This window comes from Chenopodium album, chromosome 3 (genome assembly GCF_948465745.1).
Source record: "Chenopodium album chromosome 3, dcCheAlbu1.1, whole genome shotgun sequence".
Classification (NCBI taxonomy): Eukaryota; Viridiplantae; Streptophyta; class Magnoliopsida; order Caryophyllales; family Amaranthaceae; genus Chenopodium; species Chenopodium album.
This window is the reverse complement of record NC_137836.1, coordinates 84,370,576-84,387,927: the sequence shown is the minus strand read 5'-3', so window position 1 is coordinate 84,387,927 and position 17,352 is coordinate 84,370,576. Positions and strand designations below refer to the sequence as shown.

The 17,352-nt window shown below is 36.4% G+C and overlaps 1 protein-coding gene across 1 annotated transcript; it reads left to right on the top strand.

Moving 5' to 3' along the window:
- The first annotated feature begins 1,453 nt into the window (after nt 1-1,453).
- LOC145624661 (internal alternative NAD(P)H-ubiquinone oxidoreductase A1, mitochondrial-like) lies at nt 1,454-16,068 on the top strand. The gene is made up of 9 exons (XM_081677748.1): nt 1,454-2,128; nt 3,037-3,250; nt 3,356-3,516; nt 3,734-3,799; nt 4,374-4,537; nt 5,693-5,807; nt 13,793-13,972; nt 14,058-14,236; nt 15,817-16,068. Exons 1-8 carry the CDS (start codon nt 1,688-1,690, stop codon nt 14,208-14,210), a joined length of 1,494 nt encoding a protein of 497 aa, XP_081533874.1. The 5' UTR covers nt 1,454-1,687; the 3' UTR covers nt 14,211-14,236; nt 15,817-16,068.
- The last annotated feature ends 1,284 nt before the right edge of the window (nt 16,069-17,352 follow it).

The following is a 17,352-nucleotide window of genomic DNA, read 5'->3' as shown; positions in this document are numbered from 1 at the left end:
AGAAGGGATAGAAGCAAAGCCAAGAATGTTGAGGACATTTTTCCTAAATGATTATGATAAGCCATCGGCCAACCGTATGCATGATCCGGGCAACCGTATGGGCGGTCACGGGGGTGGCCGACGACACTAATTAAACTTTTGATTCATTAATTTGATTCCTTTTCATCTTAATTATAATTAATTAATTAAGCCTGTTAATTTTGTTTTGTTTAATGTTTGCTTAATTAAGTATATGTACGTACGTATCTCGTGGACTAAATAATTGTAATCTCATAATTGTACATGCATGACGTGATGTACTAGTGAGCAGTACGTGACAGTGATGTTGCAGAGAATTTAACAAATTTTATTTACAAAATTACAAATAAAATATACACTGATCAAACTTAGCTTGCACTTGCAGCATGCATGGATTTTGGATTTGATCATGTATTACTACTATGTTACTCGTATAGTCTAATGTAATAAACAAGATGAAATGGATCCTTTGTTGTGTTATATATACAAGGAAATCAGTCCCTTCTATTTTCTACGTCGAGACCTTTCTGATCTCCATGATTTCGTTCCCTCTAGTTTTTCTTTGTTGTACTATATATTATATGTACAATGTAATAGAAAATTCGATGATTGTAATAAGAAATTCGATCCTAAATATATTACTTACATCTATAACTAATTATCAATCATAAAAGTTCTGGATAGTATGTGAATGAACCAAAATAATCCATGATCTTGGTGCTTTACCTAGATTCTTTAGACAATCTAAAAAAACCAAAATATCAAAATCACAATGCAAAATATAATCAAAACCACAAAAAAAAAAAAAAAAAAAAAAATGAAAAAAAAAAAAATAATGATTAAAAAAAATCAACCCAATGAATGGCTAAGGCCAGCTGCTGGTACATCTAGATAGCCGCCACCACCTATTTCATCACCCGCTAAGTCATTCCATAATGTGGGGAAAATTTAGAAAATTCAATCTAAAATTCCATTTTTCTTAAATGTATTAATTTATATGATATGGGGAAGTATTCTATAATTATTAAGCCCTAGCTTTCTTAAGCTGTTACTTCTCTATTAGGGTGTGGGTTAGAGATGATATAAATGTACAAACTTATATAATTGCGACGGATTATTGTCTTGTGATCGTAATTAGTGAAGAATAAAGTGATAATTTGCCATCCTTATGCACTTATAGGTTATGGCTCATTTAACCAGATAGACTTTATAAGTTTTTTTATTAGAGGATAATTTGGAGATAAGCTATATTACAAATTGATGTAATTACAATAAATATTGATGTTTGAGGCTAATAGTTAAACCGTGCATTGTCTAATTTGTTAGCATACACCGATACACGAGCTTATACAACATTGTTATTTTCTTGTCCTCTATCAATTGATCGAATAACCCCTTATAACACCAATCCATATTTATTACATGGGGACATGGGGTGAGTGGGTGACCAACCATAAAAAATTCATTTATAAATTTCATTTTTTGACTGAATTTTATTAAACAATTTCAACCTGCTCTAAGAATATTCAAGGTTTACCAGGCATCTTCCTACTTTCATGGAAAATCACCATTCTTCCATTCCTTTCGCTCCAAGTTCTCAACAACTACATTAAAACCTGCATTTCATCTCTTAACAACAACATAATTTCTAAAAATAGAAACCAAAATCATGTCATCAATCTTAAGAAACATTCTAAAACCCTCAATTCTAAAATCAACAAAACCCCACTTCCCAATTTCATCATCTTCAACACTCTACACTTCCCTCTTCTCTTCTTCTTACTACTCAACCTCCACTACAAACGGGAAAATGTATGGTGGGCTTGAGCCCACTAAGCCCAATGAAAAGCCCAGATTGGTTGTATTGGGCTCTGGTTGGGCCGGGTGTAGGCTCATCAAGGAGATTGATACCAAGATATACGACATCGTTTGTGTGTCACCTAGGAATCATATGGTGTTTACTCCATTGTTAGCTTCAACTTGTGTTGGAACTCTTGAGTTTAGGTCGGTTGCTGAACCAATTGGGAGGATTCAACCTGCTATTTCTAGTGAACCGGGTTCTTATTACTTTCTTGCTAATTGTTCTTCTGTTGATACCAAAGATCATGTGGTATGAATTCTATTTTTGTTCTTGTTTAATCTTAAGCATATGAAATTTTGGATTTTTTTTTTTGGTTTTGGATCATGGGTATTTATGTTAATTGTTAAGTGAAGTGAATGATTAATGATGTATATGTTGGCATGAGAAAAGTAGTCATAATATAGACGGGATTTGATCCGAGGTCTTGGTTAATGGGATAGTACCACCCTCCATGAGTGTAGCTAGTGTCCTATATGTTGTGAAAGTGTTAAATTGGAACGTTCATAGATTAGGAAATGTGAATACTTTTAGTTCTTAATTTTCTTATTTAGGGTTATGAGCATGTAGTTTCTTGATTTTTTTAGTAGTATGAAGTATCAATTGATGTAGGAGTATGAGATTGAGCTTTAATTGATAGAAATTGTTAAACCTTTTAGCTCTTGATTTCCCATTTACTATGCTAGTTTGGAATTTTGGATCATTTTATATTTCAATTTTCAAAAGTATGGACCATGGACTCTGTAATTATATGGAGTACAGTTTTTTTTTTGAAAAATTGGGAACATTCTATTGGGTTGTTACCATTTTGTTAAACAAAATTTGAGATTGAAACAAGGAATCGAGGAGAGAATTTCTTCATTTGTGAGTATTTTTTTAGTGCTGTGGCTAAGTGTGTGAAAGTTGGAAATTTTATGATCATTGTTGAAACTGTAGTTAATTTAAATGATTTGGACGGTGAAATTTTAGTCGAATAGTAAGAGAATGAGATAGCTTGTCAATTACACGCATTTGTAGCTATGAACTTGTACATGCTTTGAATTGATTGCATATTGGCTTAGGTGCCTAATCAAGGTATTCTTGTTTATTCTATGCTGATATGATATTCTCATCGGTCAGAAGAGCTTATTGTTGGTTAATTCGGGGTTGGTGTATGTTAGGTACATTGTGAGACTGTCACTGACGGGGCACAGGCATTGGAACCAAGGAAATTCAAAATTGCATATGACAAATTGGTTGTTGCATCTGGGGCTGAAGCATCAACATTTGGAATCCAAGGGGTGCATGAGCATGCAATTTTTCTTCGTGAAGTTCATCATGCTCAGGAGATCCGTAGAAAATTACTCTTAAATCTGATGTTGTCTGATATACCTGGTATAGAATACAAGATTGTTAAATTTCTTTTCAGACTTGTGTAAGCTGTTTTAAGCTCTTCATGGGATTTCTGACCTATTTGGCTGGTTATTCTTGTGCTTCTAGGTGTTCCCGAGGAGGAAAAAAAACGGCTCTTGCACTGCGTTGTTGTGGGTGGTGGTCCTACTGGTGTTGAGTTTAGTGGTGAGCTTAGTGATTTCATAATGAAGGATGTCCGTCAAAGATATGCTCATGTCAAAGATTACATCCACGTCACCTTGATTGAGGTTTGTATTTTACATTTCTATTGAGTATTAATTTTAAAAATTTCTTGATTGTCATGGAGTGGCTTTTTATGTGTTTGGTTGAAGCTATAGTTTAAGCTAGATCTGTTCAAATTGCTGGTGGAAGGGTCTACTTATATCCTTTTAACAATCTTGCAATAACTTGATGTCATTCCATACATGATGATTACTGAGTAGCAGAATTGCCCTTTCTTTGCAGGCAAACGAAATTCTATCTTCTTTTGATGACCGCCTCAGACACTATGCTGCAAAACAGCTGACTAAGGTGAGAAATTATCTGATGAAATAATATTCAGGTCCTGCTCCAAGCCCAAGTGCTTGCTTCCTTTTGTACATATGTGTATGAAAGATGTTAATCATGTGTTCATGCTCAGAAATCAGAATACCAGTGGTTATATCAGCACATGCTTAGTTAAACCTAATTAACCCACCATCTGTTAGGTATTTTCATTAATTAATACTCTTGTACGCTCCGACAGAATTCCTGACCAAGCTCTTGTAAAATGGAGATAGCAATTGTGGAGGCACTAGTTAATGCTTAAACTGTTCACTTTGAATAAATTTGTTTCTATAATGCACCAAGACTATTTTCTGAACTTGGAGCAACAGTCTGTATAACTTTTGCATCTTGTTTTCTCTTGGTTGTCCCAAAAATACGATTATCAATGTTTACTTGTTAGGGCATATATTCCTGAATTTTACTGTCTCAACTTTATAGTTAGTAAATTAAGGGTTGAAAACAGAGTAATTCAGTATTTTATGCATAAGTGCTAGAGCATAGATGTTACTGAAGCAATTTTACTTTATCACTGTCTGGTTTTAATTGAATAATTTCTCAGTCAGGAGTTCGACTAGTCCGTGGAATCGTCAAAGATGTACAATCTGATAAGATAATTCTTAGTGATGACACAGAGGTTCCATATGGTCTTTTAGTATGGTCTACAGGTGTTGGCCCTTCACCATTTGTCAAAAAACTTGAAGTAGAAAAATCGCCTGGTGGAAGGTCAGTCATATTCCTCTTGATTTTCGTTTGATGTACCTCAATTATTTATTACAAGGTCTTTTGTATATTTTAGTGTTGCAGTTGAATGTATAAGGACCTAAGAAATTACTCTTTGATTGTCAAAGATGCCCAGGGCACAAGGGATGCCAAAAGCCATGAGCCAAGGATAAGGCATAAATTACCTCATACTTTCAGAACACTTGCATATGGTAATAGAAGGTAGCGTCCTCGTCTCAGGGGCATTTTTAGGAGAGGCAAGGCTTGACATGGCCAAAGTAGGGGACCAAACATGATCTTGAAGGGGGATAAACTGATAAAGTCATGAGCTAACACATACATGATTAAGATGGCTTGGGGCACCAAATAGGCCTCCCACGGTCCCTTAAGAAGCATCTCGATGCTAACCTTGTCTGGTCCAAAAATGTTGTGCAAAGACTACATTAAGGCTATAATACACGAAATCAAACCATTTCCGGAGAATTTTGGGACCCAGTGTCATGTACTAAGTAATTGTAGGCCTTTAAGGGTGCAAACCAGAACCATAAAAGCTGTTTGGATCCATATTCGTCTGCTAGTCGGTCACATAAAAGCCTTTGGTGGCCTTGAGTCATTAATGGGAGGCGTATCCATACCAGCTATATTGATAGTTAAGAGGATAGTTCAGAACACTCAATTGGTCTCTCATGGTATCACGGGGTCCATAGGAAACACTTTTTCTTGTATCCTTTTTAGGTCCAAAATGTCTATAATTCTGTATGATTGAAGGTTAATCCATGCTTTTTAGATCAAATTTGGGATTTTTTATCCAAAATTGAAGTGGACGTGGAGTGTGTCTTACTGTCTTGACTGTCTTCCGGGGTCATAAAAGTTGGTTTAGAACATTAACATACCTAAGACTAGATATATAAAGTTCTCAGAATAATTTGATTCAATAATATGGATGTTTTGGAAATTTGTTGTAATAGTAATCAAATGCTTTAAGAGATGGTTTCAATCCCCTAATAAACATCTCGGAATTCATGTAAGGTGTTGGGAATTCATTAAGCTTTTGGTTGAGTTGGTCTTTTAAATGGTTTGAAATTTCATGTTGTTTAGTGTTGGATTTCATATTTTACTAATGCTTTAACTCAGTATTATATTTGTTTATTTTTACAGGATTGGTATCGATGAATGGCTACGTGTTCCCTCTGTTCAAGATACGTATGCAATTGGAGATTGTGCAGGCTTTCTTGAAAGCACAGGAAAACCAGTTCTTCCTGCTTTGGCGCAGGTAATGTACACAAGTTAAATTTATGTGCGAAAAAGAAAACTTTTGTTTATCCTTTTTTTTTTTTTTTACTATCTGGGTATCAAGAACTTTGAGAAGAGCAATTATGCAATAGATAAGTCAAAGGATGATGATGGCTTATGCTGTATCTTAATTGCATATTGGTTTAGAAATTCCATAGACTTAGCTTTATGTATAGTCAACAAATGATCAACATGGTTAATACTATGAGTATGATTAAATCGGCTACCTTTTTTTGTCTAGAGCTGTTAATTCGGGTAAACGGGTCGGCTTTGGGTCGGGTAAGAGTGGGTCGGGTCAACTCGGGTCGGGTCAATTCGGATTAATTCCATAACCTATGCGGGTTGAGTTTGGGTTGGGTCATGCTTAAGTCGGGTCACGTAGGGTCATACTTATTATCAGGTTTGGGTCGGGTTAATAGCAGGTCGGGTTACATTCGGGTCGGGTGAACGGTAGGTCGAGTTTAATTCGAGTTTTCACGGGTTAAAATGGGTTAGGGTAATTCTCGGGTTCGAGTCGGGTTCGGTTCAAGTCCATAATTTGCGGGTTAGAATTAGGTCAGGTCATTCTCAGGTTTGAGTCGGGTTCGGTTCAAGTCAATAATTTGTGGATTATATTCAGGTTAGGTCATTCTCGTGTTTAAGTCAGGTTCTGTTCAATCCATAATTTGCGAGTTATAATAAGGTTGGGTCATTTCCAAGTCGAGTCATTCTTGGATTCAAGTCGGGTTATGTTCAAGTCAATAATTCGCAGGTTACAATCAGGTCGGGTCATTTCCAAGTCAGGTCATATTCGGGTTCAACTAACTACAAATAGGTAATTATCATTTTTATCAAGCTAATTATTTCCTTTGACTATAATATATATGACAATATACTAGGGAACTATAGTCTATATAGGAAGATAATTATCTCCTTTGACCATACAACAAATATATACTATATTTAACTCTTAAATTTGAGGATGATGTTCCTTTCTTTTGTTACATGGACCGACTTGGTCTTCCTAGACAAAATGCTTTGATCAACAATAATAAGGATGTCTAAATTGCATTTAAGGTGATTTAAAATCGGGTCAGAAATAATTGGATTGAAGTTAGGTCGGGTCAATAACAAGTCGTGTTAATTTCGAGTCGGGTTAGTAACAGATCGGGTTGAATTTTTGGGTTGGGTAAGTAATAAGTCTAGGAAAATTCGGTCGGGTAATTAACAAGTCGGGTTGAATTTGTGTCAGGTCAATAACAGGTTGATTTCGGGTCGGGTTTGTAACAAATTGGGTTAAATTCGGGTCGGGTTAGGAACAGGTCGGGTTGAATTCAATTTAGGTTGATAACAATTCAGGTTAAATTCGGATTTGACGGGTTAAAACGGGTTAGGGTCAATTTCGTTTCAAGTCGGGTTCAGTGCAAGTTAATAAGTTAATTAAATTGACCGTTGTAAACCAGTAAATCGGTGCAAGTTGTAAACCGGTAAATTGGCCGTTTAATAGCAAATTAGATGGTTCCACACACCTAATAGGACTCTCGTAGGATAATAAGGACCATGGTAAACGTTTCGCCAATATATTTCCGGGCAAAAAAAAGTCAAAAAAATTCCAAAATTAAAGGCTAATATCCACGCTTTTTGAGAAATTTTGGAAGTTTCGGGGTCCGGTGTCGAAAAGTTTTGAAATTCTATGGGATATATCTCGGGGTCATAAAATGTCGTTTGGAACTATATATGATCATTATTTGTTGTCACAAATGTTCGTGGTAGACTTGAATTAATGAAATCGGTGCAAGTTGTAAACCAGTAAATTGGTCGTTTAAAGGCAAATTGAATTGTTCCACCCACCCAATTGGACTACCGGAGGGTATTAGGGACCATGGTAAACATTTCGACAATTTTTATTTCCGGGCGAAAAAAAGTCAAAAAATTCTAAAATTGAAGGCTAATATTCACGTTTTTTGAAAAATTTTGGAGGTTTTGAGGACCAATGTAGAAAAATCTTGATACTTTAGAGGATACATCTCGGGGTCATATAATGCTATTTGGAACCATATATAATCATTATATGTTGTTAAAATGTTCGTAGTAAGCTTAAGTTAATGAAATCCGTGCAAGTTGTAAACTGGTAAATTGGCCGTTTAAAGGCATATTGGATGGTTCCACTAACCCAATTGACCCCCGAAAGGTATTAGGGACCATGGTAAACATTTCGGCAATTTTTTATTTTCATGCGAAAAAGGTCACAAAAATTCCAAAATTGAAGAGTAATATCCACGCTTTTTGAGAAATTTTTGATGTTTCGGGGCCCGGTGTCAAAAAGTCCTGAAATTCTAGGGGATACATCTTGGGGTCATATAATGCTGTTTGGAACCATATATGATCATTATTTGTTGGCATAAATGTTCGTGGTAGGTTTGAGTTCATGAAATCGATACAAGTCGTAAACCGGTAAATTGGTCGTTTAAAGGCAAATTGGATAGTTCCACCCACGCAACGGGACTCCTGGACGGTATTAGGGATTATGGGAAACATTTTGGCAATTTTTATTTCCGGGCGAAAAGAAGTAAAAAATTTCAAAATTGAAGGCTAATATCCACGTTTTTTAAAATTTTTTGGAGAATTCAAGGCCCGGTGTCGCAAAGTCTTGATATTTTAGGGAATACATCTCGGGGTCATATAATGACATTTGAAACCATAAATGACTATTATATGTTGTCATAAATGTTTGTGGTAGACTTGAGTTAATAAAATTAATGCAATTTGTAGACCGGTAAATTGGTCGTTTAAAGGCAAATTGGATGGTTCCCCTAACCCAATTGGACACCTGAAGGGTATTAGGGACCATGGTAAACATTTCAGAAAATTTTATTTCCGGGCAAAAAAAAGTCAAAAAATTTCAAAATTAAAGGCTAATATTCACGCTTTTTGAGAATTTTTGGAGGTTTCGAGTTCCGGTGTCGAAAAGTCTTGAAATTCTATGGGATACATCTCGGGGTCATAAAATGTCGTTTGGAACCATATATGATCATTATTTGTTGTCATAAATTTTCGTGGTAGGTTTGAATTAATGAAATCAGTGCAAGTTGTAAACTAGTAAATTGGTCGTTTAAAGGCAAATTGAATGGTTCCACCCACCTAATTGGACTTCCGGAGGGTATTAGGGACCATGGTAAACATTTCGGCAATTTTTATTTCCGGGCGAAAAAAAGTCAAAAAATTCTAAAATTGAAGGCTAATATTCACGTTTTTTGAAAATTTTTGGAGGTTTCGAGGACCAATCTAGAAAAATCTTGATATTTTAGGGGATACATCTCGGGGTCATATAATGCTGTTTGGAACCATATTTGATCATTATATGTTGTTAAAAATGTTCGTAGTAAGTTTGAGTTAATGAAATCCGTGCAAGTTGTAAACCGGTAAATTGGTCGTTTAAAGGCAATTTGGATGGTTCCACCAACCCAATTGACTCCCGGAGGGTATTAGGGACCATGGTAAATATTTTGACAATTTTTTATTTTCAGGCGAAAAAGGTCACAAAAATTCCAAAATTGAATAAAATATCCACGCTTTTTGAGAAATTTTGGAGGTTTCGGGGCCCGGTGTCAAAAAGTCCTGAAATTCTAGGGGATGCATCTCGGGGTCATATAATGTTGTTTGGAACCATATATGATCATTATTTGTTGGCATAAATGTTCGTGGTAGGTTTGAGTTAATGAAATCGGTACAAGTTGTAAACCGGTCAATTGGTCGTTTAAAGGCAAATTGGATAGTTCCACCCACGCAACGGGACTCCTGGACGGTATTAGGGATTATGGGAAACATTTTGGCAATTTTTATTTCCGGGTGAAAAGAAGTAAAAAATTTCAAAATTGAAGGTTAATATCCATGATTTTTGAAAAATTTTGGAGGATTCGAGCCCGGTGTCGCTAAGTCTTGATATTTTAGGGAATACATCTCGGGGTCATATAATGCCATTTGAAATCATAAATGACTATTATATGTTGTCATAAATGTTTGTAGTAGACTTGAGTTAATGAAATTAGTGCAATTTGTAGACCGGTAAATTGGCCGTTTAAAGGCAAATTGGATGGTTCCCCTAACACAATTGGACACCTGGAGGGTATTAGGGACCATGGTAAACATTTAAGCAAATTTTATTTCCGGGCAAAAAAATGTCAAAAAAATTCCAAAATTAAAGGCTAATATCCACGCTTTTTGAGATATTTTGGAGGTTTCGGGGTCCGGTGTCGAAAAGTCTTGAACTTATATGGGATACATCTCGGGGTCATAAAATGTCGTTTTGAACCATGTATGATCATTATTTGTTGTCATAAATGTTCGTGGTAGACTTGAATTAATGAAATCGGTGCAAGTTGTAAACCAGTAAATTGGTCGTTTAAAGGCAAATTGAATGGTTCCACCCACCAAATTGGACTCCCGGAGGATATTAGGGACCATGATGATTATTTCGGCAATTTTTATTTCCAGACGAAAAAAAGTCAAAAATTCTAAAATTGAAGGCTAATATCTACGATTTTTGAGAGATTTAGAGGATTCGGGCCCGGTGTCGAAAAGTCTTTAAATTCTAGGGAATACATCTCGGGGTCATATAATGCTGTTTGGAACCATTTATGATCATTATTTGTTGTCATAAATATTCGTGGTAGGCTTAAGTTAATGAAATTGGTGCAAGTTGTAAACCGGTAAATTGGTCGTTTAAAGGCAAATTGGATGGTTCCACCCACCCAATGAGACTCCCGGACGGTATTAGGGATCATGGGAAACTTTTTTGCAATTTTTATTTTCGGGCGAAAAAAAGTCAAAAATTTAAAAATTGAAGGCTAATATTCACGCTTTTTGAGAAATATTGGAGGTTTCATGGCACAGTGTCGAAAAGCCTTGAGATTTTATGAAATACATCTCGGGGTCATATAATGACGTTTGGAACCATATATGATCATTATATGTTGTCATAAATGTTCGTGGTAGGCTTGATTTAATGAAATCGGTGCAAGTTATGAACCAGTAAATAGGCCGTTTAAAGGCAAATTGGATGGTTCCACCCATCTAATTGGACTCCCGGAGGGTATTAGGTACCATGGTAAAAATTTCGTCAATTATTATTTATGGGTGAAAAAAGTCTAAAAATTCCAATAATAAGGCTAGTATCGACGCTTTTTGAGAAATTTTGGAGGTTTGTATCGAAAAGCCTTGAGATTCTAGGGAATACATATCGGGGTCATATAATGCCGTTTGGAACCATATATGATCATTATTTGTTGTCATAAATGTTCGTGGTAGGCTTGAGTTAATGAAATCGGTGCAAGTTGTAAACCGGTAAATGCGCCATTTAAAGGCAAATTGGATGGTTCCACCCACCTAATTGGACTCCTGGAGGGTATTAGGGACCATGGTAAACATTTCGGAATTAAAAAATTCCAAAATTGAAGGCTAATATCCACGCTTTTTGAGAAATTTCAATGGTTTTGGGGCCCGATGTCGAAAAGAAATGAGATTTTAGGGGATACATCTTGGGGTCATAAAATGCTGTTTGAAACCACAAATGACTATTATATGTTGTCATAAATGTTCGTGGTAGCCTTGAGTTAATGAAATCGGTGCAAGTTGTTAACCTGTAAATTGGTCGTTTAAAGGCAAATTGGATGGTTCCGCCCAACCAATTGGAATCTAGGAGGGTATTAGAGACCATGGTAAACATTTCGGCAATTTTTATTTTCAGGCGAAAAAAGTCAAAAAATTCCAAAATTGAAGACTAATATCCACGCTTTTTGAGAAATTTTGAAGGTGTCGGGGCCGGTGTCAAAAAGTCTTGAAATTCTAGGGGATACATCTCGGGGCCTTACAATGCCGTTTGGAACCATATATGATTATTATTTGTTGTCATAAATGTTCGTGGTAGGCTTGAGTTAATGAAATCGTTGCAAGTTATAAACCGGTAAATTGGTCGTTTAAAGGCAAATTGGATGGTTCCACCTTTGTAATGGGAGTATGGCACTCCTGCACGATATTAGGGATCATGGGAAACATTACGACAATTTTTATTTCCAGGCGAAAAAAGTAAAATATTTAAAAATTGAAGGCTAATATCCACGTTTTTTGAGAAATTTTGAAGGTTTCGAGTAAAGCTGTCAATTCGGGTAAACGGGTCGGGTTTGGGTCGGGTCAACTCGGGTTGGGTCAATTCAGATTAATTCCATAACCTATGTGGGTCGGGTTTGGGTTGGGTCATGCTTGAGTCGGTTCATACTTCTTATCGGGTTTGGATCGGGTTAATAACAGGTGGAGTTACATTCGTGTTGGGTGAACAATAGGTCGGATTTATTTTAGGTTTTCATGGGTTAAAACGGATTAGGGTAATTCTCGGGTTCGAGTAAGGTTCGGTTCAAGTAAAAAATTGTTGGTTATAATCAGGTCGGGTCATTCTCGAGGTTGAGTTTGGTTCGGTTTCAAGTCAATAATTTGCGGGTTATAATCAGGTTGGGTCATTTTCAAGTCGGGTCATTCTCGGGTTTAAGTCTGGTTCGGTTCTAGTCAATAATTTGCGGGTTATAATCAGGTTGGGTCATTTCCAAGTCGTGTCATTCTCGGATTCAAGCCGGGTTATGTTCAAGTCAATAATTTGCAGGTTACAATTAGGTCGGGTCATTTCCAAGTCAGGTCATATTCGGGTTTAACTAACTATAAATAAATAATTATCATTTTTATCAAGCTAATTATTTCCTTTGACTATAATATATATGGCAATATACTAGGGTACTATAATCTATAATTTTGGTAGATAATTATCTCCTTTGACCATACAACAAATATATATACTATATTTAACTCTTAAATTTGAGGATGATGCTCCTTTTTTTTGTTGGCCTGGACCGACTTGGTCTCCCTAAACAAAATGCTTTGATTAACTATAATAAGGTGGTTTAAATTGCATTTAAGGTGATTTAAAATCGCGTCAGGAACAATTTGGGTTGAATTTAGGTCGGCTCAATAACAAGTCGTGTTAATTTCGAGTCGGGTTAGTAACAGATCGAGTTGAATTTATGAGTCGGGTTAGTAATAGGTCTGGTAAAATTCGAGTCGGGTCAATAACAAGTCAGGTGTTGACGGATTAAAACGGGTTTGGTTCAATTTCGGTTCAAGTCAGGTTCGGTTCAGGTCAATAATTTACGGTTTACATTCGGATCGGGTCATCTCGATGTCAGTTTATATTCAGGTTCGGGTCTCACATACTCGGGCCAACTCGAATCTAGGGTTGGTTTGAGGTCGGGTTTGGGTCACCATTTTTTCGGGTTCAGATGGGTCGGTTAATAATCGGTTTTGAGTCGGTATTTCGAGTCGGGTGACAGCTCTATTTTTGCCTGCTTAGTCCAGATTAAAATGCCGAGTGTCCATGCCTTCTCAATATTATGAGCATCTTATGCAGGTAGATAATGTATTAATGTGAATCGAGAGTCTACGCCATGCTGCTCTACAAGTCACTAGACCATATTCGTAGGCAACCTAAGAAACAGTGAGGCTTCACATTTCAAACTGTAGCTTGTGTCATCTCATGAATCTTTATGTTTGAACTTGTGAATCAGAACCAAATTTATCACAAGTCATCTATAATGATGATTAAATTTCATATCTAATATAAGAAATGGTTTCTTTGTTCCAAATAATTAATCGATTCCATGTGTAATGCTCCTCCACTCTTCAAGTAGTAGATTTTTATAATTTATTACTTCGTATGTTTTTAAAAATCCATTACCAAGTAGTAGATTTTTATATTTATCATCAAGTAGTAGATTTTTTTTTTTAGCAAGTAGAAGTATTGCATCTTGAAGTCAAACTGTTTTTTTGCTTTGTTTCTGTAGCTTGACTTGATCTTAAGAAGGATTGTTTTTCCAGCTTTCTCCTTCAGCTTCTGGTCATGATGTTTTGCCTTATAAAGTATGTGATGATAACTTGTTGCAACAGGTAGCCGAGCGACAAGGGAAATATTTAGCTAAGTTTTTGAACAGGATTGGAAAAGCTGGTGGAGGTCATGCAAATAATGCTGAAAATGTTGATATGGGGGATCCTTTTGTATACAGACATCTAGGGTCAATGGCAACTATCGGTAGATACAAGGCACTTGTGGACCTTAGGCAGAGCAAGGTGATACTATTGATGTATATAAAAAAAAAGGTTTTTTTTTATGAGCTACAAACACGTTATTCACATATTAGCTCATTTTCTACAGGAGGCAAAGGGCTTGTCATTGAAAGGTTTCCCTAGTTGGTTTATCTGGCGATCTGCTTATCTTACTCGTGTTATTAGTTGGAGGAATCGGCTCTATGTTGCCATTAACTGGTTGACTACTATTCTTTTTGGCCGTGATATAAGCCGAATATAGACACTGCCATAGCAAAGCCTACCACTGTAAGAGCCTCTCTTTTTATTTTATTTTATTTTCTTATATTTTTGCTAACTGTTAGCAGCTGATAAATGCTAGGAGTCTAGGACTAACCTCGTCGATTACAGCGAGCATAACCTAGATCTTATGTTTTAATTCAGGAAAGCATCTGGCATTCAGGCTCATACATAAATCTAATAGCTAATCTGCTCCTGAACATAACTCTATATAGAACGTCACCTTAGGTGATTAACCTGATGTGCTTTTGATATTTTAAAAGATTTATATATGTTTGCAAGTGTTTCATAAAGCTCTAAGCATGCCTGATTGCCTCTAGGGCATCTTGAGCATCTTTTAAATTGAAGGTGCTCCTCTATAAACGTTATATTAATTTCATATTAAGTTTAATTTTTCTTTTTATATGCTTTTAATTATATAAGGAAGCTCAGAAATATTGTCACCTTTCTTAAGATAATCATGTTTCATTACTGCCTATAAAGTGAGTGACGGATGAGTTGGATGAGTAATGAGAATTAATATAAGAGGTGCCTGTTATGAAAAATTCAGAGGGTTTATAGTTTAATTTTGTAATTTGTTATTCGTAATAACGCTACCTTTAATTATAAACAATATCATGTGTCTTGTGTTTGTCAAAGCACTAGAAAAAGTATTTCAATGAATCACTTGATTTTGTTTTCAATGTATCATTATTTCTTTCAAACAAGCTGCCACTTACAATTTCACCATATTTTGGGGACTTGAAGGCCCTACTGGCCCATAATAACTAAAACGATTCCTCATTTTTGAAGGTGATTGATCATAATATCGTAATAATAATACATCTTGTGTCTGGACTTAGCGGGTAATTAAGCGGTCCCATTTCTTTGGAAAACAACTGATACACGTTTGGCATTTGTCTTTTGCCCAAGTGCTGAGATTCTATTGCCTCAACCCTTTGACCTATCAAACTATGTCTTAATCCCACAAGTGAGTCTTTTTGACTTGAGCTTAGCCACCATATGTACGATAACACCCGTCACCCAGCTAGTATGGGCTAGTGTACAACTGTACATGGATAAATTTTCGTTGTGGGTAATGAACACCAACAGCTTTCTTCTTGTGGGGGCTTTTTTCTTTTAGTTTGAGGTGTGGAGGTGAAGAAGGGGGAGGTAGAAAGAGAGGGGGGGGGGGGGGGGGCGGATGCTCTGAATTGCTGGCCTTTGTGACCGAATATGCCTTGATGCCTTTCTTTGCCATATATTTCATAAAGCTTATTCTGCGTACATTTCACATAATGCAACTTCATCACATACATATTTACATGTCTGGATTATCAGGTTTGTTTGATATGCTCTTAGTCTGAGTTATTGGAGATTATAAATGCAAAATTCATTAAAAATGATAAAAAGTTGTGAACATTCCTTAATCATGAGAGGTTGAGACAGCATGACTAGTAGTCTAGTACTAGTTTCGGACATTGGAAGTCATATTGAACAACTCTTGGATATTATATTATTACAGCTCTTAAATTGCAATGCATTTGTCTCTTGATGTTGTTAGCTGCATTATTTGTCTAATTTCTATTACCAATGTGTATTGATCTCAGGACCATCCTCCTGCTCGCGGGTTTCAGGAGTCTGCAGGAAATACAGCATCGCAAGACCAAAGATATACTTACTGAAAATTACTACCACTCTCTTCTTTTGTAGTATCTGTTATTTTTCAGCAGTCCATTTATAGACTGACAAATGACAGTAATGAAAATGAAACTGAGGAAGGATAGAGATGCTATTATATGTATCAATGTATGCAAATGATTCTTAGTATAATTGTAAATTTCTTATCATTTTTTCTGTTCTTTGGAAACTGCTGCCTGATTTCATAGAATGTTATTATTTTTTTCCAATCAAACTGGAAAGCTGAACTTTGTCCCGCTGAAAGTTTCAAGCATAAATTAGCAGCCTTTGTTTGTTTTTCAAAGTTTTACTTTTGTGTTCAGTGCAGCAAGAATTTTTTAACTTAAATGTTGCAAAATTTAATGATTGAATGTATCTGCTTCACCTTTGTTTTAAGCAAAAAAACAAAGTACCAAGCCTTAAAGAGTATAGTTAATGGTTAACCATAATCATTTTTTTTTTTTGTGTGTTTAGAGAGCCACAATGACGGGTGATGAGAATTGATTCCAAAATCACTTAGAATCGGGAGGAAAGTTCTAACCACTTGAGCTATCCTTCACTTTTTTGGTTTAACCATAATTATTATGGTTATTATTTCTCTCTTTTCCACCTCATTTGTAACCATTGTTATAACTATTTTACAACCCATGTATCTCAATGGTTGTTCAATGGCTATATATTATAAATGTATCTTGACCATTAATGCGTATGAACTCCTTACATTGGCACGTGACTCACGTCACTAGCTATTAAATGGGTAGAGAATCTTGCAAAAGTGGAAAATATATTGGAAATTTTGTCAAAACCTCCTTTTAAAAGCATTTTTTTGTGAAAAACCTCCTTATAATTTTTTTTTGTCAAATCATACCTTAATCAACTTTTTTTTTTACAAAATCATACCTTATGACGGAAAACGGGGTTTGACCCCGTTTTCAAGCGTTGACCACCAACATGTTTAACGGAAAACCACCACCAAAATTAACCCACCACCAAAGACCAGCCACCACCACCACCAAAGACCAACCACCACCAAAATTTTCCCCAAATTAACCCACCACCAAAGACCAGCCACCACGCCCACCCCCACAACACCCACGCAAACACCAACCCCACCAATCGACACCAACAACACTCGCAGAACCGACTACCGCACGCACCACCTCTAATCACCACCAATTCGAGCCAACTAGACCTCACAACTCGCCTACCCCCACCTGCCCAACCACTCCCTTCACAGCGACAATACCCTAGGCGGTGGAGATGAAGGCTGCTAGGGATTTTGGGGCTTAATTGGTGCGAATTGGGGTTGCAGTTGGTGCGGTGTTGCAGCGGTGGAGATGGAGGCTTCTGGGGATTGATGTTGTTGTGCTTGCGCGGAGATAGGTGGTGCGGTGGAGCAGGTGGCGGTGATGTGGTTGCGCGGAGATAGCCACCGTGTTAGGAGGGTTATGGTTGCGGTGGGAAGA

Bases quoted from the DNA above. Each gene is read 5' to 3' on its own strand.
- LOC145624661 (XM_081677748.1), top strand. From the start codon at position 1,688: ATGTCATCAATCTTAAGAAACATTCTAAAACCCTCAATTCTAAAATCA. The intron at 2,129-3,036 runs GTATGAATTCTA...GGTGTATGTTAG, and splicing joins TTGATACCAAAGATCATGTG to GTACATTGTGAGACTGTCAC. The intron at 3,517-3,733 runs GTTTGTATTTTA...CTTTCTTTGCAG, and splicing joins TCCACGTCACCTTGATTGAG to GCAAACGAAATTCTATCTTC.